We start from the raw sequence: 24,037 nt of genomic DNA, 5'->3' as shown, positions 1-24,037 counted from the left end.
CTCTCTGTCTTAGAAGAGACTCTAACTCCCCTAAATTGGGCCTCTAACCCAATCACGTCCTTTACCTGGGTACGCCAGCACTTACCCAAAGTTAATTAATCAGTGCTGCAGTCTGTTTCCTTTGGGCTGGTGGGGGGAGGTCTCCTCAGTATCCTCCCTTCAGGGTTCACCAGAAAGATGTTATTGGAAAGGGGTCCCGATCCAGACCCCAAGAGAGGGTTCTTGGATCTCACACAAGAAAGAATTTGGGGCAAGTCCATAGAGTAATGTGAAAGCAACTTTATTAAGGAAGTCAAGGAATAAAGAATGGCTACTCCACAGGCAGAGCAGCCCTGAGGGCTCCTAGTTGCCCATTTTTATAGTTATTTCTTGATTATATGCTAAACAAAAGGTGGATTATTAATGAGTTTCCCCTTTTTTGACCATATAGGGTAACTTCCTGATGTTGCCATGGCATTTGTAAACTGTCATGGCACTGGTGGGAGTGTAGCAATGAAGATGACCAGAGGTCCCTCTCATTGCCATCTTGGTTTTTAGTGGGTTATACCCGGCTTTACTGCAGCCTGTTTGACCAGCAATGTCTTTATGAGCTGTATCTTGTGCTGACCTCCTATCTCATCCTGTGACTTAGAGTGCCTAACTGTCTGGGAATGCAACCCTGTAAGTCTCAGCCTTATTTTACCCAGTCCCTATTCAAGATAAAGTTGTTGTGTTTCAAACGCCTCTGACATGTCGAGGAAAAAAGCTAAATTCTGTAAAATATTTAAAGAGTTTATTCTGAGCCAAATATGAGTGACCATATTCTGACCAAATATGAGTGACTTGCCTGAGGCACAGTCTCAAGAGGTCCTGAGAACATGTATCCAAGGTAGTTGGATTACAGCTTGGTTTTATATGTATTAAGCAGACAAAAGACATCCATCAATACATGTGAGGTATCCATTGGTTTGGTCCAGAAAAGCAAGACAACACAAAGCAGGGGCTTCCAGGTCATAGGTGGATTCAAAGATTTTCTGATTGACAATTGCTTGAAAGAGTTAAGTTATTATCTGAAGATCTGGAATCAATAGAAAAGAGTGCCTGAGTTAAGATAAGTGGTTATGGAAACCAAGGCTCTTATTATGTAGATGAAGTCTCATAGGTGGTACCCTTTGAGACAATCAATGGCAAATGTTTCCTATACAGACCTTTAAAAGGTGCTAGACTCTCAGTTAATCTCTTCAGGATTGGGAGGGTCTGGAAAGGGAAAGATCTAGTTATGTTAACAGAGATTCTTTACAGATGCAAATTCTCTCCACAAAAGATGGCTTTGCCAGGCCATTTCAAAATAGGGCAAAGAAATATATTTTGGGGTAAAATATTTTAATTTTTTTTGTCATGTGGTATTATTCTATGGTCAGCTTGGAATTTGCTATCTCATTGCTACAAAGAATCTGTTGTGTCAGTCTTAAGGTATGTTTTAATGTTAACACTGGTGAGTTGTGCTTGAACTCCAAAATGGAGAGGGTATAATGAGATATGTCTGACTCCCACCCCTTTCCATCAGGGCTTGAATGGGGAGGGGTGGGGGTGAAAAACCTTGAAGTTTTTCAGTTCAATTCAATCAGTTGGGGATCTCCGAATTTTATTTTTGGTTTACATTTGTGAGGTGGTATTGTTAAAGAAAAACTTCTGCTGAATTAAATTTACAAGAGTTTAATTAAGCAAAGAATGATTTGAGAATCAGGCAGCCTCCTGAGCCAGAGTAGGCTCAGAGATTCCAACACAACCACACGGTGAAAGATTTATGGACAGAAAAAGGAAAGCCACGTACACAAATCGGAAGTGAGGTACAGAAATAATGGGATTGGTTACAGCTTGGTGTTTGCCTTATTTGAACATGGTTTGAACAGTTGGCTGCATTTGACTGGCTAAAACTTGGGGATTTTGTAACCACCCAAGGGGTTCACCTTGCCTGCTGCCTAGACAGAGTCAATTTCTTAAGACAGGGGAATTGCAATAGAGAATGAGTAATTCACACAGAGCCAGCTGTGTGGGAGACTGGAGTTTTATTATTACTCAAATCAGTCTCCTGAGCATTTGGGAAGCAAAGTTTTTAAGGATAACTTTGTGGGTGGGGGAAGCCAGTGAGCCGGCAGTGCTGATTGGTCAGGGATGAAATCATAGGGGGTCAAAGTTGTCTTCTTGCGCTGAGTCAGTTCTTGCTGGGGGCCACAAGATCAGATAAGCCAGTTTATCAGTTTGGGTGATGTCAGCTGATCCCTCGAGTGCAGGGTCTGCAAAATACCTCAAGCACTGATTTTAGCAGCAGTTTAGAAAGGGTCAGAATCTTGTAGACTCCAACTGCAGGACTCCTAAACCATGATTTCTTATGTTGTGGCTAATGTTAGTCCTACAAAGGCAACCTAGTCCCCAGGTAACAAAGAGGTCTCCTTTGGCTGTTGTCATCTTTGTTTTAATCTATAAACTAAGTTTCTCCCAAAGTTAGTTCAGCCTATACCCAAGAATGACAAGAACAGCTTGGAGGTTAGAAGCAAGATGAAGTCGATTAAGTTAGACCTTTTTCACTGTCTCAGTCATAATTTTGCAAAGGTGGTTTTAACTGGCACAAGAGTAGGCTGTAGTGTGTTTACCGTTCCATCTAGGTTATAGTTCACAATGTATAGAGAAACCTTTAGGCCAAACTTAAAATATGTAACGAGGCAGCTGTAGGCTAAACTTGACTTGACAGTACGTTATCCCAATTTATATAGGAATGTCTGGAGCATCAGAAAGATTACAGAACTTCCCAAGGCCTTGAGACCAGTATGTGAGGGGCCAGAGTTGGAGCCCAGGCCCTCAGAGCTTGGGATCTGTGCCCTGCAGCTTCTAATTCAGCCATTTTCCGAGGGTGTAAAAATAGAGACTGGCATGCAGTGTTTTGAGACCTCAAAACTAGTAAAGAACCCACATCCTATTTTCTGTATTCTATTATTGTGAAACACATATAAATACAACTTTAAAAGATCAAAACTTTTATCAGAATCTGAAGAAACAAAAACATGTAAGTGTTTATTATTAAAGATTATAGCTAGAGACAAAGAAAAAAAGGAATAACGGGAATTTAATGAACACCTGAATTTAAACTAAAATCCTGGCTATACTTTTTAGTGCTCTTACATAGTAATAAATACATAATTCATTACTTTTATTTGCTAGAAATGATCCAAGTTTCTGACTTATTTTCCTTACTAAGTGATTTAAACTGGCAGGGTTATGGTCCTCCTTTTCATAGTTAATTTTTTGCAGAGTTATTTTCTAACTCCAAAGTATCTTAATATGGTGGCAATGTCCTCTACCCTAGAATAACCTTGACTCAAAATGTTAAGTATTTCATTTCCCTATTAGGAATAGTAATTCAATTGAGTTTGGAACTTGTATAATATTTATAATGGAAAATACAGCAGTCAGAGATGGCAAAGGAATCTGTAAATAAGTATAGAAAAACACCAAAAAAAGTTTTAAACAAAAATAAGGGAAACTCTAATTATAGACCTTCAGTTTTTCAGTTCTTAATGTGATATTCATCTGTTTGGCTTTCAGGCGTGCTTGGCTTGGTTGCTGGAGGTCTGGTGCTGTTGCTTCCAGAAACTAAAGGGAAGGCTTTGCCTGAGACCATCGAGGAAGCCGAAAATATGCAAAGGTAGGCAGTTGAAAGTTCTAAATGAATTGTTCTATAAAGGTTTTAAGACAACCCTGTAGCCATTTGGAAAGAATTAAATTGACTTCATACGTCACACCATACACTGAGATAAATTCAAACTAAATCAAAGACTTGAAAGCATTAAAAAAAATTAGTAAAATTACAAAGACACTATACGAGAATTTCTTTAAACTTTCACGTGGAGAAGATCTTTCTAAATATGACCCAAAAAATCCAGAATCCATAGAAGAAAGGTCAATATGTTTGCTTTCATAAAAATAAAATATTCTGCATTCAACAACTACCATAAGCTAAAAATAAAATTATAAACTTGAAGAAAATATTTACTACTCTACATTGGGCTACTTTTCCTAACAATTCCATAACAGCAACCACCAAATAGAAAAAAAAAATAGGCAACAGATTTGAGCAAATAATTCAATGAAAAGGAAATAAAAACAGCTCTTAAATATATGAAAATATGCTCAACTTCCTTCATAATAAGAGAAGTTCAAATTAACACTGTACTAATAACTACTTGGATTGTCAAAAATAAAATTACTTGGTAATACACTATGTTGGGGAAGAATGGGGAGAAATGCAGTCTCCCGTGTTGCTGGTAGGAGAGTTAGATGCCTCTATAATGGACAATGCAATAGTAGTATAAAAATTACAAACATGGGCTGGGTGCAGTGGCTCGTGCTTCTAATCCCAGCACTTTGGGATGCCAAGGGGGGCGGATCACAAGGTCAGGAGATGGAGATCATCCTGGCTAACATGGTGAAACCCCGTCTCTACTGAAAAAAAAAACACACAAAATATTAGCTGGATGTGGTGGTGCGCGCCTGTAATCCCAGCCACTGGGGAGGCCGAGGCAGGAGAATTGCTTGAACCTGGGAGGCAGAGGTTGCAGTGGGCTGAGATTGTGCCACTGCACTCCAGCCTGGGCGACAAAGCAAGACTCTGTCTCAAAAAAATAAAAATAAATTAAATAAAAATTATAAACATGTATATCCTTTAACCTAGTAATTCTACACCTCTAGAAGTTTACGTGTACAAAGTGATATATGTACAGGACTGGTCATTAAGGCAATTTTTTATAACAAGTGTTTGGAAACAACCTAAATGACCATGAATTAGAACACCAGTTAAATAAATGATATGCCATTCTGTAAAATTATACAGCCATTAAAAAGAATGAGGCCGCTTCACATACACTGACAAGGAAAGTTGTCCAAGATATATTGCTAATGGGAGAAAAAGCAAAACATAGAAATGTATATATTCTATCATTTGTGTAAAAATAGTGAAAGACATATATATAAATACTTGTATCTCTGGAAAAATGTACAAGAACCATAACACTGGTTGTCTATGGAATTGAGTGACTGTGAGATACAGGTAGAAGGGAGACTTCAATGCTTAACTTTTTGTAATTTTGAATTTTGGACCATATGAACCCATTCAAACAGTACATTAAAAAAAATCTAGATAAAGACAAACCTATCTGACACTCTCCCCACAAGTTTGTTTATACAGTATGTTTAGATATTTTTATTTATTTTCTTCTTACTCCACTTTTGGCTTGCTGATACCACAAACAACTGATTTTTATTCATTTTACCAAACCTTCATGTTTAACATTTTCAGTACTTGGGCAAAATGCTGGTAAATCACAGTGGTCTGAGGCTTTTCCTAGAACTTGAGTCTTAGAGTTGGAAGAGGCCTTTGAATCCGGCCAGAGGTCACACACTCGCAGCCTACAGACCACCAAGTTCTCCAGTGCTTTCTTTGGCCTACACAGTATTTTTTTAAAGTGGGAAATTCCACATAAACTGAATTTCCAGGATCTGTTTTAAAAAAGCAGAAGATTTGGTAACACTGAGAAGATATTTCCTCTTGTTGGCAATTTGTAGGAGCTGAATGATGGCTTGGCTTTCTCAAAGGCACGCCCTCTGTAGGAGGCCACAGTCCCCACTGTTTCCTATTGTCTTTCGTACATTGTATGATCTGCCTGGTGCATGCAGACATTTGAGTTGGAGACCTTTCATCTAAACTAACCACCTCCAACCCCGTACCCCTCTCCCCATGCAACTTCCCACACACATGGGCACCTCCCGTCAAAGACAGTCTAAATCCTGTTTACTGTTGTATCGCTGGAACTCAGCACGGTGCCAGGCATACACAGAGCAGGAGCTTACCAATTATTTGTGGAATAAATGCTGAAGTTCTTTCTACAGCATCCCTAATTGAAGTTTCTTTCTCTAGCCAGCGCCAGTGCCAGGCAGGCAGTAATATGTGTGGTGAAGAGCAAGACCTGTAGAGCCTGAGCCCTGCCATCACATTTTCCATGTGTGTGGCTTTATTGCCTTAATGCCTCAAAGCCTCAGTTTCCTCATCTGTAAATGGGGACAACAGTACCTACTCACTGGATTAAAGAAGAAAATATGTGTAAAGTGCCTGACACTAATTAAGTGTCAATTGGTTCCTAATTAAATTGTTATGGTTCCTAAGGGCATTAAACCTGTCCTAGTTACAAATATAACCTGTGAACTTATACCTAATACCTTATCTCACTTCTTAAGCCTGTTTTCCTTTCTGTAAAATGAGGATAACAATAGCTAACATTTACTAAGTGCTCTCACCCAGTGCTTTCCAATTGACACTCACCAAGTGTCAATAAAGTGCCTGACGCTAATTAATTAATGTCTACAAGCCACTGCTATTATTCATAGAAGCTTTTGTAGCTGTTCTATAAAACAGGAAAATATATGCCTAGACTATTTATTGGAAATCAAATTTAAAATACATTCTGAGTTGTTGTTGTAAGATGGAGAAGTGTGGCTCAGCGACACACACATACGTATGCTTGTCAGAGTTGTTCATTTTCATCAGTCTGGTTCAAAGCAGGCTAAAGAGATATTTCAAAAGACCATTCCTGTTGTTATTTTATATTCTTTCCATTTATGTGATCTACAAATACTCCTATGAAGATTTGCACTGTTCTTGTTTCTGTATTACATAACCCAGTTCACCACACACTGAGAGATATGTGTAAGACTTGGAGAACTGCAGAAGAGCAGGAGTGGTGAGGGCTGAGACAGAGCCAGAGAACAGTGCGCCTACAGAGGGAGGGGTGGGAGGTGTGGCCTGCAGGAGGCAGGGATGTCTGGGAGCAGGAGGGCAGACCACAGCTGGTACTGAAAACTGACTCCAAGAACAGTGTCACATGTGCTGAGGAGAGCCAGCAGAAACAGGACAGGGCAAGAGTCCCTCCCTCACCAACCAAGTCATTTGGTTCCTAAGGGCACTAAACCTGTCATAGTTACAAATATAGCCTGTATGGACTTATACCCTATTCTTTATCTCACTTCTCACTTTTTTTGTCTCTCTATTTTTGAGACAGGGACTCCCACCAGTTACACTGGCTGGAGTGCAGTGGCTCAATCTCAGCTCATTGCAGCCTCAACCTCCTGGGCTCAGGTCATTCTCCCACCTCAGCTTCCCAAGTAGCTATGACTGCAGGCATGTGCCACCATGCCCAGCTAATTTTTTGTATTTTTTTAGTAGAGACAGGTTTCACCATGTTGCCCAGGGTGGTCTTGAACTGTAGAGCTCAAGTTATCCGCCCACCTTGGTCTCCCAAATTGCTGGGATTACAGGTGAGCCACCATGCCCTGCCCTTTATCTCACTTCTTAAGCTGGTTTTCCTTGCTGTAAAATGAGGATAACAATAGCTAACCTTTACTAAGAGCTCTACCCAGTGCTTTCCATGCCCTTCCCATGCACCTTCTTTTATTGCACTTCATTTTAATGTGTTTTGCAGATATTGCATTTTTTAACAGATTGAAGGTATACAGCAACCTTACATTAAGCAAGTTTATTTGCAGCATTTTTCCAACAGTGAGTGCTCACTTCATGTCACTGTGGCATGTTTTGGTAATTCTCACAATATTTCAAACTTTTCCATTATTATCAGATCTGTGATGGTGATGTGCAATCAGTAATCTTTGATACTACTATTGTAATTGTTTTAGGGCACCACAAACCATGTCTGTGTAAAACAGCAAACTTAATTGATAAATGTGTGTGATCTGACTGTTCCACACACTGAGCGTTCCCCCATCTCTCTCCCTCCCCTTGGGCCTTCCTATTGCCCAAGACACAACCATATTGAAATTAGGCCAATTAATAGCTCTACAATGCCCTCTAGGTGTTAAATGAAAGGAAGAGTTGCAAGTCTCAACTTTAAAGCAAAAGGCAGAAATGATTAAGCTCAATGAGGAAGTCACGTTGAAAGCCAGCATAAGCCAAAAAGCGAGGCCTCTTGCACCAGTTAGCCAAGTTGAGGATGCACAGGAAAAGTTCTTGAAGGAAGTTTAAAAATGCTACTCCAGTGAACACACAAATGAGAAAATGAAACAGCCTTATTGATGATATGGAGAAAGCTTGACTGGTCTGGATAGAAGATCAAACCAGTCAGCTGGGTGCAGTGGCTCACACCTGTAATCCCAGCACTTTGGGAGGCCGAGGTGGGTGGATCACGAGGTCAGGAGATCAAGACCATCCTGGCTAACACAGTGAAACCCCGTCTCTACTAAAAATACAAAAAATTAGCCAAGCTTGGTGGCGGGCACCTGTAGTCCCAGCTACTTCGGAGGCTGAGACCGGAGAATGGCATGAACCCTGGAGGCAGAGCTTGCAGTGAGCCGAGATAGGCCACTGCAGTACCGCCTGGGTGAAAGAGCAAGACTCCGTCTCAAAAAAAAAAAAGATCAAACCAGTCACAACATTCCCTTAAGCCAAAGCCTAATCCAGAGCAAGGCCCTAACTCTCTTAAATTATATGAAGGCTGAGACAGGTGAAGAAGTAGCGGAAGAAAAATTCGAAGTTAGTAAGTTTGGTTCATAAGGCTTAAGGAAAGAAGCCATCTCCATAACATGAAAATGCAAGGTGAAGCAGCAAGTGCTGATGTAGAAGCTGCAGCAAGTTATCCAGATCTAACAAAGATCACTGATAAATGTGGTCACACTAAACAACAGATTTGCAATATAGACACAACAGCCTTCTATTGGAAGAAGATGCCATTTAGGACTTTCATGAAGAGATAGGAAAAAATCAACATCTGGTTTCAAAGCTCAAAGGACAGGTTGACTCTCTTGTGAAGGGTGAATGCAGCTGGTGACTAGAAGGTGAAGCCAGTGTTCATTTACCATTAAAACCCTAGGGTCCCTCAGAATTATGCTAAATCTACTCTGCTTGTGCTCATGGAATAGCAAAGCCTGTGTACAGATAACAGTACATCTGTTTACAGCATGGTTTATTGAATATTTTAAGCCTACTGTTTAGACCTACTGCTTAGAAAAGAAGATTGCTTTCAAAAGATTACTGCTCATTGATAATACATACACCTGGTCACCCAAGAGCTCTGATGGAGATGTACCTTAAGATTAATGTTGTTTTAATGCCTGCTAACACAACATCCATTCTGCAGCCCATGGATCAAGGAGTAGTTTTGACATTCAGGTATTATTATTTAAGAAACATACTTTATAAGGCTATAGCTACCGTAGATGGTAATTCCTCTGATTGTTCTAGGCAAAGTACATTGAAAAACCTTCTGGAAAGCTTTCACCATTGTAGATGCCACTAAGAACATTTGTGAATCATTAGAGGAGGTCTAAATATGAACGTTAATGGGAGTTTTGAAGAAGTTGATTACAGCCCTCATGGATAACTTCGAAGAGCTCAAGACTTCAGCATAAAAAGTGTCTGCAGATACGATAGAAATAGCAAGAGAAGTAGAATTAGAAGTAGAGCCTGAAGATGTGACTGAATTGCTTCAACCTCATGATAAAACTTGAACAGATGAGGAGTTGCTTCTTACAGATGAGCTTAGAAAGTGGTTTCTTGAGATGGAATCTACTCCTGGTGGAGATCCTGTGAACATTATTGAAATGACAACAAAGGATTTAGAATATTACATAAACTTAGTTGACAAAACAGCATCAGGGTTTGAGAGGACTGACTCCAATTTTTAAATAAGCTCTACTGTGGGTAAAATGCTATGAAATAGCATTGCATGCTATAGAGAAATCTTTCATGAAGGGAAGAGTCAATCAACATTGAAAACTTCATATTCTTGTTTTAAGAAGTTTTAACAGCCACTTCAACCTTCAGCAACCACTGTCTTGATCAGTCAGCAGCCATCAACGTAGAGGCAAGAGCTTCCACCAGCAAGATTACCACTAATTGAAGGTTCAGATGATTGTTAGCATTTTTAAAAAATAAAGTATTTTTAAATTACATTGTTTTCTTAGACATAATATTGCACATTTAATAGACTACAGTATAGTGTAACCATAACTTTTATATGAACTGGGAAACCAACAAAAATGTATGACTCACTTTATGGTAAAATTTACTTTATTGTGGTAGTCTGGAACTGAATACCCAATATCTCTGAGGTATGCCTGTATTCCCTCATTGAATCCTTGCAGCAACCCTATGAAATAGGCATTATTATTATTGACCCCACTGACAACTGGAAAAAAAAACAGGCCAGAGAAAGTAAAGGACTTGCTCAAAACCACACAGCCAATAAGCGACAAAGCCAAAGTTTCAATCCTGGCAGCTAGATTTTGTGGACCATGAACTTGTCTCACCATCAGAGGGTTGGGCTCATGAATGGGACAATGCAATGAAGCACCCATCACAGTGCTTGGTATTTAGTTAGGAGTCACTCACCAGTGGCTGATGTTGTTGCTGCTGCTGCTGTTGTTGCTGCTGCTATTGTCATTTTTATTGTTGCTGTTGTTGCTATTGCTGTTGTTATTGTTACTGCTGCTATTGTTTTTGCTGTTGCTATTACTGTTGTTATTGCTATTGTACTTATTTCTACTGTTCTTACTGTTGCTGCTGCTGTTATAATTATTGCTGCTGTTCCTACTGATGCTACTGTTGTTGCTACTGTTGTTGCTGCTGTTGTTGCTGATGTTGCTGCTGCTGTTGTTACTGCTGGTGTTCCTACTGCTGTTGTTGCTGCTGCTATTGCTTCTGTTGCTATTGCTGTGGCTATTGTTGCTGCTGTTGCTGTTGTTGACTGTGATGCTGTAGCTATTGTTGCCAATGCTTCCATTGTTATTGCTGCTGCTATTGTTGCTACTACTGTTACTGCTGCTGTTACTGTTGTTGCCACTGTTAGTGTTGTGGCTGCTGCTATTGCTGCTACTGTTACTGTTGCTGCTGTTACTATTGCTGTTGTTGTTTTTGTCACTGCTGTTGCTGCTGTTGTTGCTTTTGTTATTGCTGCAGCTACTGTTGTTGCTGCTTTGTTGCTGTTGCTGATGGTTTTGCTGTGGTTGTTGTTTTTGTTGCTGCTGTTGCTGTTCACTTTTGTTATTGTTACAGCTACTGTTGTTGCTGCTCTTGCTGCTGCTGCTGTTGTTGATGTTGTTGCTGCTTCTGCTATTGCTGTTGCTGTTTTTGCTGACATTGCTATTGTTGCTGCTGTTATAATTATTGCTGCTGCTGTTGTTGCTGCTGTTGCTTTTGTTATTGTTGCAGCTACTTTTGTTGCTCCTCTTGTTGTTGCTGCTATTGCTGCTGTTGTTGCTTTTGTTATTGTTGCTGCTGCTACTGTTGCTGACTTTGCTGTTGCTGCTGCAGTTGTTGCTGCTACTGCTATTGTTGCTGTTTCTATTATTATTGCTGTTGTTGACTATGATGCTGTTGCTGTTGCTGCTGCTGCTGTTGCTGAAATTGTTGCTGTTGTTGTTAATGCTGTTGTCATTGCTACTACTATGGCTGCTGCTGCTGTTGTTGCCACTATTGCTACTGCAGCTGCTGTTGTTGCTACTGCTGATGTTGCTGCTACTGTTACTGTTGTGGTTGCTGCTACTATTGCTGCTATTGTTGCTTCTGTTGTTGTTGCTGCTTCTGTTGTTATTGCCATTGTTGATTATGATGTTGTTGCTATTGCTGTCACTGCTGCTACTGTTGCTGACACTGTTGTTGCTGCTACTGTTGCTGATGTTGTCACTGCTGCTATTGTTAATGCTGTTGCTGCTGCTGCTGCTGTTGCTGTTATGATTGCTTCTGCTATTGCTGTTCTTATTGTTGCTTTTATTGTTGTTGCTGCTCTTACTGCTGTTGTTGCTGGTATTGCTGCTATTGTTGTAATTATTGCTGCTGCTGCTGCTGCTGCTGCTGTTATTACTGCTATTTCTGTTGCTACTGCTGCTGTTGCTGTTGCTGTGGCTATTGTTGCTGTTGTTAATTGTGATGCTATTGCTGTTGCTGATGTTTCTGTTGCTGTTGCTGTTGCTGTTGCTGATACTGTTGCTATTGTTGCTTTTGTTATTGTTGCTGTTGTTGCTGCTGCTGCTACTGTTGCTGTTGCTGCTGCTGCTATTACTGTTGCTGCTGCTGTTGCTGTTGTCACTGCTGCTATTGTTGCTCTTATTGTTGCTGATGCTGCTACTGTTGCTATTGCTGTTGCTGCTACTATTACTGTTGCTATTGCTGCTACTACTGCTGCTGGTGTTGCTGCTACTGTTGCTGCTACTATGGTAATGATTGCTGCTGCTGCTGCTACTGTTATTACTGCTATTTCTGTTGCTACTGCTGCTGTTGCTGTTGCTGTGGCTATTGTTGCTGTTGTTAATTGTGATGGTATTGCTGTTGCTGATGCTTTTGTTGCTATTGCTGTTGCTGTTGCTGATACTGTTGCTATTGTTGCTTTTGTTATTGTTGCTGTTGTTGCTGCTGCTGCTACTGTTACTGTTGCTGCTGCTGCTATTATTGTTGCTGCTGCTGTTGCTGTTGTTACTGCTGCTATTGTTGCTGTTGTTGTTGCTGATGCTGCTACTGCTGCTATTGCTGTTGCTGATACTGTTGCTATTGTTGCTTTTGTTATTGCTGCTGCTGCTGCTGCTACTGTTGCTATTGCTGTTGCTGATACTGTTGCTATTGTTGCTTTTGTTATTGTTGCTGTTGCTGCTGCTGCTATTATTGTTGCTGCTGTTGTTGCTGTTGTTACTGCTGCTATTGTTGCTGTTGTTGCTGATGCTGCTACTGCTGCTATTGCTGTTGCTGATACTGTTGCTATTGTTGCTTTTGTTATTGTTGCTGTTGTTGCTGCTGCTACTGTTGCTGTTGCTGCTGCTGCTATTATTGTTGCTGCTGCTGTTGCTGTTGTTACTGCTGCTATTGTTGCTGTTGTTGTTGCTGATGCTGCTACTGCTGCTATTGCTGTTGCTGATACTGTTGCTATTGATGCTTTTGTTATTGTTGCTGTTGTTGCTGCTACTACTGCTGCTGGTGTTGCTGCTACTGTTGTTGCTACTATGGTAATGATTGCTGCTACTGCTGCTGCTGCTGTTGCTGCTATTACTACTGCTACTTCTGTTGCTGCTGCTGCTGCTGTTATTGCTGTGACTTCTGTTGTTGCTACTGCTGCTTTTGCTATTTCTGTGGCTATTGTTGCTGCTGTTGTTGCTCTTAATTGTGATGCTGTTGATTCTGTTGCTATTGTTGCTGCTATTGCTACAATTGTTACTGCTGTTGTTGCTATTGTTGCTTTTGTTGTTACTGTTTCTGTTGCTTTTGTTATTGTTGCTGCTGCTGTTGCTGCTGCTGCTGATGCTGTTACTGTTACTATTGCTATTACTGATACTATTGTTGCTGCTGCTGTTGCTCATGTTGCTATTGTTACTATTGCTGTTACTACTGAGGCTGCTATTGTTGCTATTGCTGTTGCTGCTGATGGTATTACTGTTGCCATATTTGTTGCTGCTACTGTTACTGTTGCTGTTGCTATTACTATTGTCGCTGCTGTTGCTTTTGTTGTTGTTACTGCTGCTGTTGTTGCTGATGCTTCTACTGTTGCTATTGCAGTTGCTGCTGTTATTACTGTTGTTGCTGCTGTTGCTACTATTGCTGCTACTGTTGCTGCTGTTGTTGCTTTTGTTGTTCCTCCTGCTGCTTCTATTGCTGCTATTTCTACGGTTGTTGTTTCTGCTGCTGTAGTTGTTGTTATTGTTGTTGGCAGAGAGACCAGAGGAGCTCAACTGACTTGATTGTACTTCTCCATCTGGAGTTTTAGAGAATTCCAAAACCATAGGGTGATTTGGGTAAGCTTCTGCCATCCCTGGTCTCAGATTGGATTGGTCCAGAAAATGAGACAAGACTAACCAACTCCAGGTGGGGGAAATTCTGTGAGATGCTGGGTGGCTGGGAGCAGCCCACACCTGATTCAATATTGCTATAAATAGGAATAGGTCCAAAGGGCATGGCTTGGAACAACAAAATGAAGAAAGCAGCATTTCTACGATGAATATCAGCAATGTCCTGGCATTCACAAAGACAAGATGATTGAGAAAACTTGCAATTTGAACAAATGTTTTAATTGCATTCTTCATTTATCAAGCTGTTGAAAAGTAAATACACTTTGAAAAAATAATTTTTCACATTCTATTTGCATAACTAATGATAATAATGTCTAGATTTTGCAATCTTCATCATTAACTGATATAAGATTAAGTTTAGACTTTACCCACATTCTCTATTACAGAGAAAGGTGAACACCCTAAAAAAGGAACTTATTTAGGCCAGTTCCAATTCAATAAGATAATTTTAGGAACAACTCTCTCGACATGAGTTATCAACAAGTTCCGTCCATTTTGTTTGTGAGAACCACCACTCAGAACACATTGCAAGACTAATCCTGAACAAAGTTTACAATTATTTGTTGTTCCTCTCATTTATTACCCACTTTGTTTTGGTTTTCAGCCTCCTCATAATTTCTTTCTCCCCTCCCCATTTTTATTTCTTATTGCAGACCAAGAAAAAATAAAGAAAAGATGATTTACCTCCAAGTTCAGAAACTAGACATTCCATTGAACTAAGAAGAGAGACTGTTGCTGCTGTCATGACCTAGCTTTGATGGCAGCAAGACCAAAAGTAGAAATCCCTGCACTCATCACAAAGCCCATACAACTCACCCAAACTTACCCCTGAGCCCTATCAACCTAGGTCTACAGCCAGTGGAGTCTATTGGACACTGTGGAAAAATACCTATGGGGCCAGATCCTGCCAAGTTCTTCCAGCTCACTTTATTCTCAGCATTCCTAGGACATTGCACATTCGTTTTCTGGAGGGTTTTTTTTTCCATCTTTGTATTTTTTTAAATTTGATTCTTTTCTCTGCAATGCCATCTAACCAGAATACATAGGGGAACTGTGGGCCAGGGAAACAAAATAGAAAAAAGTGTGAAAAACAGTAAAGTTGGGAGAGGAGCATCTACTTTCTTAAAGAAATAAAACACCCAAAACAATATAAAGTTGTCCAGAATGTATGTCAAGAACTTTAGATATGCCTTTCAGTAACATAGGTGAAGACATTTTTTTAAATACATTGATTATTATCTAGGTTAGACTTAAAGTGAATCTCAAATAAAATAATCAGGAATACAACTTAAGTAATCATGAAGTCCTTCCATATTTAGACTAGGTAAGCATGAATGTGTATTTTCTACAAAAGACCTTGAGAAGAGTTCAATAAAAAATGTTAGCATTATAAAACCATTGATGATCATTTTTTAGTCTGGTAAAAATGTCTCAAAATTTGTGGATTTTAAAATACATGTTAATATTTTATAAAAGTAATATTATAAATACATTTTTAAAAGCTAAATATCATAAGGCTTATAATGAAAACAAAATTTCCTTGCCTTATTTCACCTCTACTAATTTCTCAGAGAAAATTTTCAACTATTTTAGGTGAATTTTCCCCCTGAGATTCATCTCCATATGTATAAATAACTTCTTTATATTGATATTTCTTGATTTTTCAGTTTAAATATTATCTATTTACTTTTTAATATAAAAGATACAAATGTAACTCTCTTCATCTCTCCCTTCATCCCAACACACAGCTTTTCTGTTCCCTTTAAACTTTGTCACATTTTTATTAAATCAAATACTGAACTTTCATGTCATTATGGCTATTAACACTGAGTCATTTCGTGTACTGTGATTATGCTTCCTTTCTTTTACAGTATCTTGCTTTTCCTAAACACTGGTTTTTATTGTTTTGTTTTCTACATATTCATCATTAATTTTCCTCCAAGCTGTCTGATAGAATAACAGCTCTCCCCTCAATGTATTCAAATACATCACACATTGGTTTCTCTTCTTTTCTTTTGTTTTGAGAGACCTCCCACATGGAGCCCCCAGCCCTCCTGCTCCACTTTCGCCTGGTGGATCTCTAGGTCTGCAGCAGAGCTGTTGCCCTGGGCTCTCTTTCCCCACCTTCCTGAGTGTTCCTTTTGTTTCTTGTCTCCTAGATGCCATCTCCTTCTTGATTTTTGTCACATTTTAAAGAAGCATAACTTCCAATAGCTTCCTGAGAAAGCAGGCATGCCTGTCCTCCCACACTCTCTTCTGTGGCATCAACTGTTGAAACCTGAAAATGACATTTCTCAGACCCTTCACCACCTGGCTTCCTATACAGCTCTACCAGTGGGTCACACTGGCGAGAGATGGGAAGGAAGGAGCAAGAGAAAAGAGAAACATTGATATAGGCTGTAGAATTGCACCATAGGCTGAATTCATACCCTCATCAGGTCTCTTAAACAAAAGTTACAAAATGGGTAAGAAAGAGGGAATCTCAGAACTGGAATGGAGACACTGACTGAACTCAAATGAATCTGAAGATCTTGAACCCCCATGATATAGTTAGGCTTTGTGTCCCCACCCAAATCTCACCTTGAATTGTAATAATCCCCACATGTCATGGGAGGTATCGAATGCAACGTAATTAAATCATGGGGGCAGGTTTTTCCTGTGCTGTTCTTGTGATAGTGAATAAGTCTCATGACATCTGATGGTTTCATAATAGGGAATCCCTCTTCACATGCCAGGACTCCTCTTGCCTCCTGTCATGTAAGACATGCCTTTGCTCCTCCTTTGCCTTCCACCACAATTGTGAGGCCTCCCCAGCCATGTGGAACTGTGAGCCAAACCTTTTTCCTTTATAAATTACCCAGTCTGGGGTATGTCTTTATTAGTATCATAAGAACAGAATAATACAATAAATTGGCACCAGTGTCAAAGAAAGGTGTCAAACTCTATAAAATATTTGAAGAGATTTATTCTGAGCCAAATATGAGTGACCATGGCTCATGACACAGCCCTCAGGAGGTCCTGAGAACATGTGCCCAAGGTGGTCGGGGTACAGCTTGGTTTTATACATTTCAGAGAGGCATGAGGCATCAATCAAATGCATTTAAGAAATACATTGGTTTGGTCCAGAAAGGCAGGACAACTCAAAGTGAGGAGGGCATGGCAGAGGCTTCCAGGCTATAGGTGAAGTTAAAACATTTTCTGGTTGACAATTGGTTGGGTTTGTCTAAAGATCTGGAATTGATAGAAAGGAATGTTCAGGTTAAGATAAAGATTGTGGAGGTCTGTTCCAAGATGACCAAATAGAAACGGCTCCAGTCTGCAGCTCCCAGCGTGATCAATGCAGAAGACAGGTGATTTCTGCATTTCCAACTGAGGTACCTGGTTCACCTCATTGGGACTGGTTGGACAGTGGGTGCAGCCCATGGAGGGCAAGCTGAAAAAGGGTGGGGTGTTGCCTCACCCAGGAAGCACAAGAGGTCAGGGGATTTCCCTTTCCTAGCCAAGGGAAGCCAAGACAGATTGTACCTGGAAAAACAGGACACTCCTGCTCAAATACTGCTCTTTTCCAACAGTCTTAGCAAACTGCACAACAGGAGATTATATCCCACACCTGGCTCGGTGGGTCCCATGCCCATAGAGCCTTGCTCACTGCTAGTGCAGCAGTCTGAGATCGACCTATGAGGCAACAGCCTGGCAGGGGGAGGGGCATCCACCATTGCTGAGGCTTGAGTAGGTAAACAAAGCTGCCAGAAAGCTCAAATGGGGCGGAGCCCACTGCAGTGCTGCGAGGCTTGCTGCCTCTATAGACTCCACCTCTGGAGGCAGGGCATAGCTGAACAAAAGGCAGCAGAAACTTCTGCAGACTTAAATGTCCCTGTCTGACAGCTCTGAAGAGAGCAGTGGTTCTCCCAGCACAGTTTTTGAGCTCTGAGAATGGACAGACTGCCTCCTCAAGTGGGTCCCTGACCCCCATGTAGCCTAACTGGGAGACACCTCCTAGTAGAAGCTGACTGACACCTCATATAGGCGGGTGCCCCTCTGGGACAAAGCTTCCAGAGGAAGGATCAGGCTGCAATATTTGCTGTTCTACAGCCTCTACTGGTGATACCCAGGCAAACAGGGTCTGGAGTGGACCTCCAGCAAACTCCAACAGACCTACAGCTGAGGGACATGACTGTTAGAAGGAAAACTAACAAACATACAGGAATAGCATCAACATCAACAAAAAGGACATCCACATCGAAACCCCATCTGTAGGTCACCAACATCAAAGACCAAAGGTAGATAAAACTACACAGACGGGGATAAACCAGAGCAGAAAAGCCAAAAATTTTAAAAGCCAGAGCACCTCTTCTCCTCCAAAGGATCGCAGCTCCTCACCAGCAGCAGAACAAAGCTGGACGGAGAATGACTTTAACGAGTTGACAGAAGTAGGCTTCAGAAGGTCGGTAATAACAAACTTCTCTGAGCTAAAGGAAGGTGTTTGAACCCATCGCAAGGAAGCTAAAAACCTTGAAAAAAGATGAATGGCTAACTAGAATAAACAGTGTAGAGAAGACCTTAAATGACCTAATGGAGCTGAAAACCATGGCACGAGAACTACATGATATATGCACAAGCTTCAGTAGCTGATTCCATCAAGTGGAAGAAAGGGTATCAGTGATTGAAGATCAAATAAGTGAAATAAAGCAAGAAGAGAAGTTTAGAGAAAAAACTGTAAAAAGAAATGAACAAAGCCTCCAAGAAATATGGGACTATGTGAAAAGACCAAATCTATGATTGATTGGTGTACCTGAAAGTGACAGGGAGAATAAAACCAAGTTGGAAAACACTTTTCAGGATATTATCCAGGAGAACTTGCCCAACCTAGCAAGACAGGCCAACATTCAAATTCAGGAAATACAGAGAACACTGCAAAGATACTCCTCGAGAAGAGAGCAACCCCAAGTCACATAATTGTCAGATTCACCAAGGCTGAAATGAAGGAAAAAATGTTAAGGGCAGCCAGTGAGAAAGGTCAGGTTACCCACAAAGGGAAGCCCATCAGACTAACAGCGAATCTCTCAGCAGAAACTCTACAAGCCAGAAGAGAGTGGGGGCCAATATTAAACATTCTTAAAGAAAAGAATTTTCAACCTAGAATTTCGTATCCAGCCAAACTAAGCTTCATAAGTGAGAGAGAAATAACATCCTTTACAGACAAGCAAATGCTGAGAGATTTTGTCACCACCAGGCCTGCCTTACAAGAGCTCCTGAAGGAAGCACTAAACATGGAAAGAAAAAACCAGTACCAGCCACTGCAAAAACATGCCAAATTGTAAAGACCATCGATGCTAGGAAGAAACTGTATCAATTAACAGGCAAAATAATCAGTGAACATCATAATGACAGGATCAAATTCACACATAACAATATTAACCTTAAATGTAAATGAGCTAAATGTGCCAATTAAAAGACACAGACTGGCAAATTGGATAAAGAGTCAAGACCCATCAGTCTGCTGTATTCAGGAGACCCATCTCATGTGCAAAGACACACATAGGCTTGAAATAAAGGGATGGAGGAAGATCTACCAAGCAAATGGAAAACAAAACAAAACAAACAGGGGTTGCAATCCTAGTCTCTGATAAAACAGGCTTTAAACCAGCAAAGATCAAAAGAGACAAAGAAGGCCATTACATAATGGTAAAGGGATCCATTCAAAAAGAAGAGCTAACTATCCTAAATATATATGCACCCAATACAGGAGCAACCAGATTCATAAAGCAAGTCCTTAGAGACCTACAAAGAGACTTAGGCTCCCACACAATAATAATGGGAGTCCACTGTCAATATTAGACAGATAAACGAGACAGAAGGTTAACAAGGATATCCAGGACTTGAACTCAGCTCGGCACCAAGCAGACCTAATAGACATCTACAGAACTCTCCACCCCAAATCAACAGAATACACATTCTTCTCAGCCCCATGTCACACTTATTCCAAAATTGACCACATAGTTGGAAGTAAAGCACCCCTCAGCAAATGTAAAAGAACAGAAATCACAACAAACTGTCTCTCAGACCACAATGCAATCAAATTAAAACTCAGGATTATAAACTCACTCAAAACCACACAACTACATGGAAACTGAACAACCTGCTCCTGAATGACTACTGGGTAAACGATGAAATGAAGGCAGAAACAAAGATATTCTTTGAAACCAGTGAGAACAAAGACACAACATACCAGAATCTCTGGGACACATTTAAAGCAGTGTGTAAAGGGAAATTTATGGCACTAAATGCCAAAAAAGAAAGCAGGAAAGATCTAAAATTGAGACCCTAACATCACAATTAAAAGAACTAGAGAAGCAACAGCAAACAAATTCGAAAGCTAGCAGAAGGCAAGAAATAACTAAAATCAGAGCAGAACTGAAGGAGATAGAGACACACAAAAAAACCCTTCAAAAAATCAATGAATCCAGGAGCTGGTTTTTTGAAAAGATCAACAAAATTGATAGACTGCTAGCAAGACTAATGAAGAAGAAAAGAGAGAAGAATCAAATAGATGCAATAGAAAATGATAAAGGGGATATCACCACCGATCCCACAGAAATACAAACTACCATCAGAGAATACTATAAACTCCTCTGTGCAAACAAACTAGAAAATCTAGAAGAAATTGATGAATTCCTGGACACATACACCCTCATAAGACTAAACCAAGAAGAAGTGGAATCTCTGAATCGAACAATAACAGGCTCTGAAATTGAGGCAATAATTAATAGCCTACCAACCAAAAAAAGTCCAGGACCAGACAGATTCACAGCCGAATTCTACTAGAGGTACAAAGAGGAGCACTAGTACCATTCCTTCTGAAACTATTCCAGTCAATAGAAAAAGAGGGAATCCTCCCTAACTCATTTTATGAGGCCCGCATCATCCTGATACCAAAGCCTGGTGGAGACACAACAAAAAAAGAGAATTTTAGACCAATATCCCTGATGAAAATTGATGCAAAAATCCTCAATAAAATACTGGCAAACCAAATCCAGCAGCACATCAAAAAGCTTACCCAGCACGATCAAATTGGCTTCATCCCTGGGATGCAAGGCTGGTTCAACATACCCAAATCAATAAATGTAATCCATCACATAAACAGAACCAAAGACAAAAACCACATGATTATGTCAATAGATGCAGAAAAGGCATTTGGCAAAATTCAACAGTGCTTCATGCTAAAAACTCTCAATAAACTAGGTATTGATGGAACGTATCTCAAAATAGTAAGAGCTATTTATCACAAACCCACAGCCAATATCATATTGAATGGGCAAAAACCGGAAGCATTCCCTTTGAAAACTAGCACAAGATAGGGATGCCCTCTCTCACCACTCCTATTCAACATAGTGTTGAAAGTTCTGGCCAGGGCAGTCAGGCAAAAGAAAGAAATAAAGGCTATTCAATTAGGAAAAGAGGAAGTCAAATTGTCCCTGTTTGCAGATGACATGATTGTATATTTAGAAAACCCCATCTCAGCCCAAAATCTCCTTAAGCTGATAAGAAACTTCAGCAAAGTCTCAGGATACAAAGTCAATATGCAAAAATCACGAGCATTCCTATATACCATTAACAGACAAACAGCCAAATCATGAGTGAATTCTCATTCACAATTGCTACAAACAGAATAAAATACTTAGAAATACAACTTACAAGGGATGTGAGGGACCTCTTCAAGGAGAGATACAAACCATGGCTCAACGAAATAAAAGAGGACACAAACAAATGGAAGAACATTCCATGCTCATGGATAGGAAGAATCAATATCGTGAAAATGGCCATACTGCCCATGGTAATTTATAGATTCAATGCCATCCCTGTCAAGCTACCAATGACTTTCTTCATAGAATTGAAAAAAAACTACTTTAAAGTTAATATGGAACCAAAAAAGAACCCGCATTGGTGAGACAATCCTAAGCCAAAAGAACAAAGCTGAAGACATCATGCTACCTGACTTCAAACTATACTACAAGGCTACAGTAACCAAAACAGCATGGTACTGGTACCAAAACAGATATATAGACCAATGGAACAGAACAGAGGCCTCAGAAATAACACCACACATCTACAACCATCTAATCTTTGACAAACCTGACAAAAACAAGAAATGGGGAAAGGATTCCCTGCTTAATAAATGGTGCTGGGAAAATTGGCTAGCCATGTTTAGAAAGCTGAAACTAGATCCCTTCCTTACACCTTATACAAAAATTAATTTCAGATGGATTAAAAACTTAAATTTTAGGCCTGAAACCATAAAAACCCTAGAAGAAAACCTAAGCAATACCATTCAGGACATAGGCATGGGCAAGGACTTCATGACTAAAACACCAAAAGCAGTAGCAACAAAAGCCAAAATAGACAAATGGGATCTAATTAAAGAGCTTCTGCACAGCAAAAGAAACTACCATCAGAGTGAACAGGCAACCTACAGAATGGGAGAAAACTTTTGCAATCTACCCATCTGACAAAGGGCTAATATCCAGAATCTACAATGAGCTCAAACAAATTTACAAGAAAAAAACAACCCCATCAAAAAGTGGGCAAAGGATATGGACAGACACTTCTCAGAAGAGGACATTTATGCAGCCAACAGACAAATGAAAAATGCTCATCAACACTGGTCATCAGAGAAATGCAAATCAAAACCACAATGAGATACCATCTCACACAAGTTAGAATGGCAATCATTAAAAAGTCAGGAAACAACAGATGCTGAAGAGGATGTGGAGAACTAGGAATGCTTTTACACTGTTGGTGGGAGTGTAAATTAGTTCAACCATTGTGGAAGACAGTGTGGCATTTCCTCAATGATCTAGAACTAGAAATACCATCTGACCCAGTGATCCCATTACTGGGTATATACCCAAAGGATTATAAATCTTGCTACTATAAAGACACATGTACACATATGTTTATTGCATCACTATTCACATTAGCAAAGACTTGGAACCAACCCAAATGTCCAAAAATGATAGACTGGAATAAGAAAATGTGGCACATATACACCATGGAAACTATGCAGCCAAAAAAAAGGATGAGTTCATATCCTTTGCAGGGACATGGATGAAGCTGGAAACCATCATTCTGAGCAAACTTCATAAGGACAAAAAACCAAATACCGCATGTTCTCACTTATAGGTGGGAATTGAACAATGAGAACACTTGGTCACAGGGAGGAAACATCACACACCAGGGCCTGTCATGGGTTGGGGGGCTGAGGGAGGGATAGCATTAGGAGAAATACCCAGTGTAAATGATGAATTAATGGGTGCAGCAAACCAACATGGCATATGTATACCTATGTATCAAACCTGCACGTTGTGCACATGTACTCTAGAACTTAAAGTATAATTTAAAAAAAAAAAAGATAAAGATTGTGGAGACCAAAGTTCTTTTGAAGTCTTATGGTGGCTGCCCTTAGAGAGAATAGATGACAAATGTTTCCTATTCAGATCTTAGTTAATCTCTTTAGGATTGGGAGGGTCTGGAAGACAAAGATCTAGCTATGTTAATAGAGATTCTTTACAGATGCAAATTTTCCCCCACAAAGAACAGCTTTGCAGGATCATTTCAAAATATGCAAAGAAACATGTTTTGGGGTAAAATATTTTTATTTTATTCCTTGTCTTGTAATGTTATGCCAGAGTCAGGTTGGAAAGTAAGTCATGATATATAGGGTTAAATAAAACTTATCTGATGAGAATTTATATGTAGGGTATGACTCCCCTGGCCCCTTAGATAGGAATTTGGTCAAAATTTAAAAATAAAATCAGAATTCAGTCCTTACCAGGTAGTGGGGTGCTGCTGTAGAGATACCTGAAAATGTGGAAGTGACTTTGTAACTAGGTAACAGGCAGAGGTTGGAACAGTTTGGAGAGCTCAGAAGAAGACAGGAAGATGTGGGACAGTTTGGAACTTCCTAGATACTTGTTGAATGACTGATAGTGACATGAACAATGAAGTCCAGGCTTAGGTGGTCTCAGATGGAGATGAGAAACTTGTTGAGAACTGGAGCAGAGGTGACTCTTGTTATGCTTTAGCAAAGAGACTGGTGGCATTTTGCCCCTGCCGTAGAGATTTGTGGAACTTTGAGCTTGAGAGAGAAGATTCAGGGCATCGGGTGGAA

General features: G+C 40.1%; 1 protein-coding gene across 1 annotated transcript in view; it reads left to right on the top strand.

Moving 5' to 3' along the window:
- SLC22A2 (solute carrier family 22 member 2) overlaps positions 1-15,144 on the top strand; it is a 47,123-nt gene extending 31,979 nt beyond the window's left edge. Inside the window, exons 10-11 of the mRNA XM_054493121.2 lie at positions 3,583-3,682; positions 14,523-15,144. Of these exons, the coding sequence (XP_054349096.2) occupies positions 3,583-3,682; positions 14,523-14,589 (167 nt within the window). The 3' untranslated portion in view covers positions 14,590-15,144. The remainder of the gene's footprint in view (positions 1-3,582; positions 3,683-14,522) is intronic.
- Positions 15,145-24,037: the final 8,893 nt, after the last annotated feature.

The sequence above is a fragment of the Pongo pygmaeus genome, chromosome 5 (genome assembly GCF_028885625.2).
Source record: "Pongo pygmaeus isolate AG05252 chromosome 5, NHGRI_mPonPyg2-v2.0_pri, whole genome shotgun sequence".
Taxonomy (NCBI): domain Eukaryota; kingdom Metazoa; phylum Chordata; class Mammalia; order Primates; family Hominidae; genus Pongo; species Pongo pygmaeus.
Note: the sequence above shows the minus strand (reverse complement) of the source record. Positions and strands in the feature narration are given on the sequence as shown.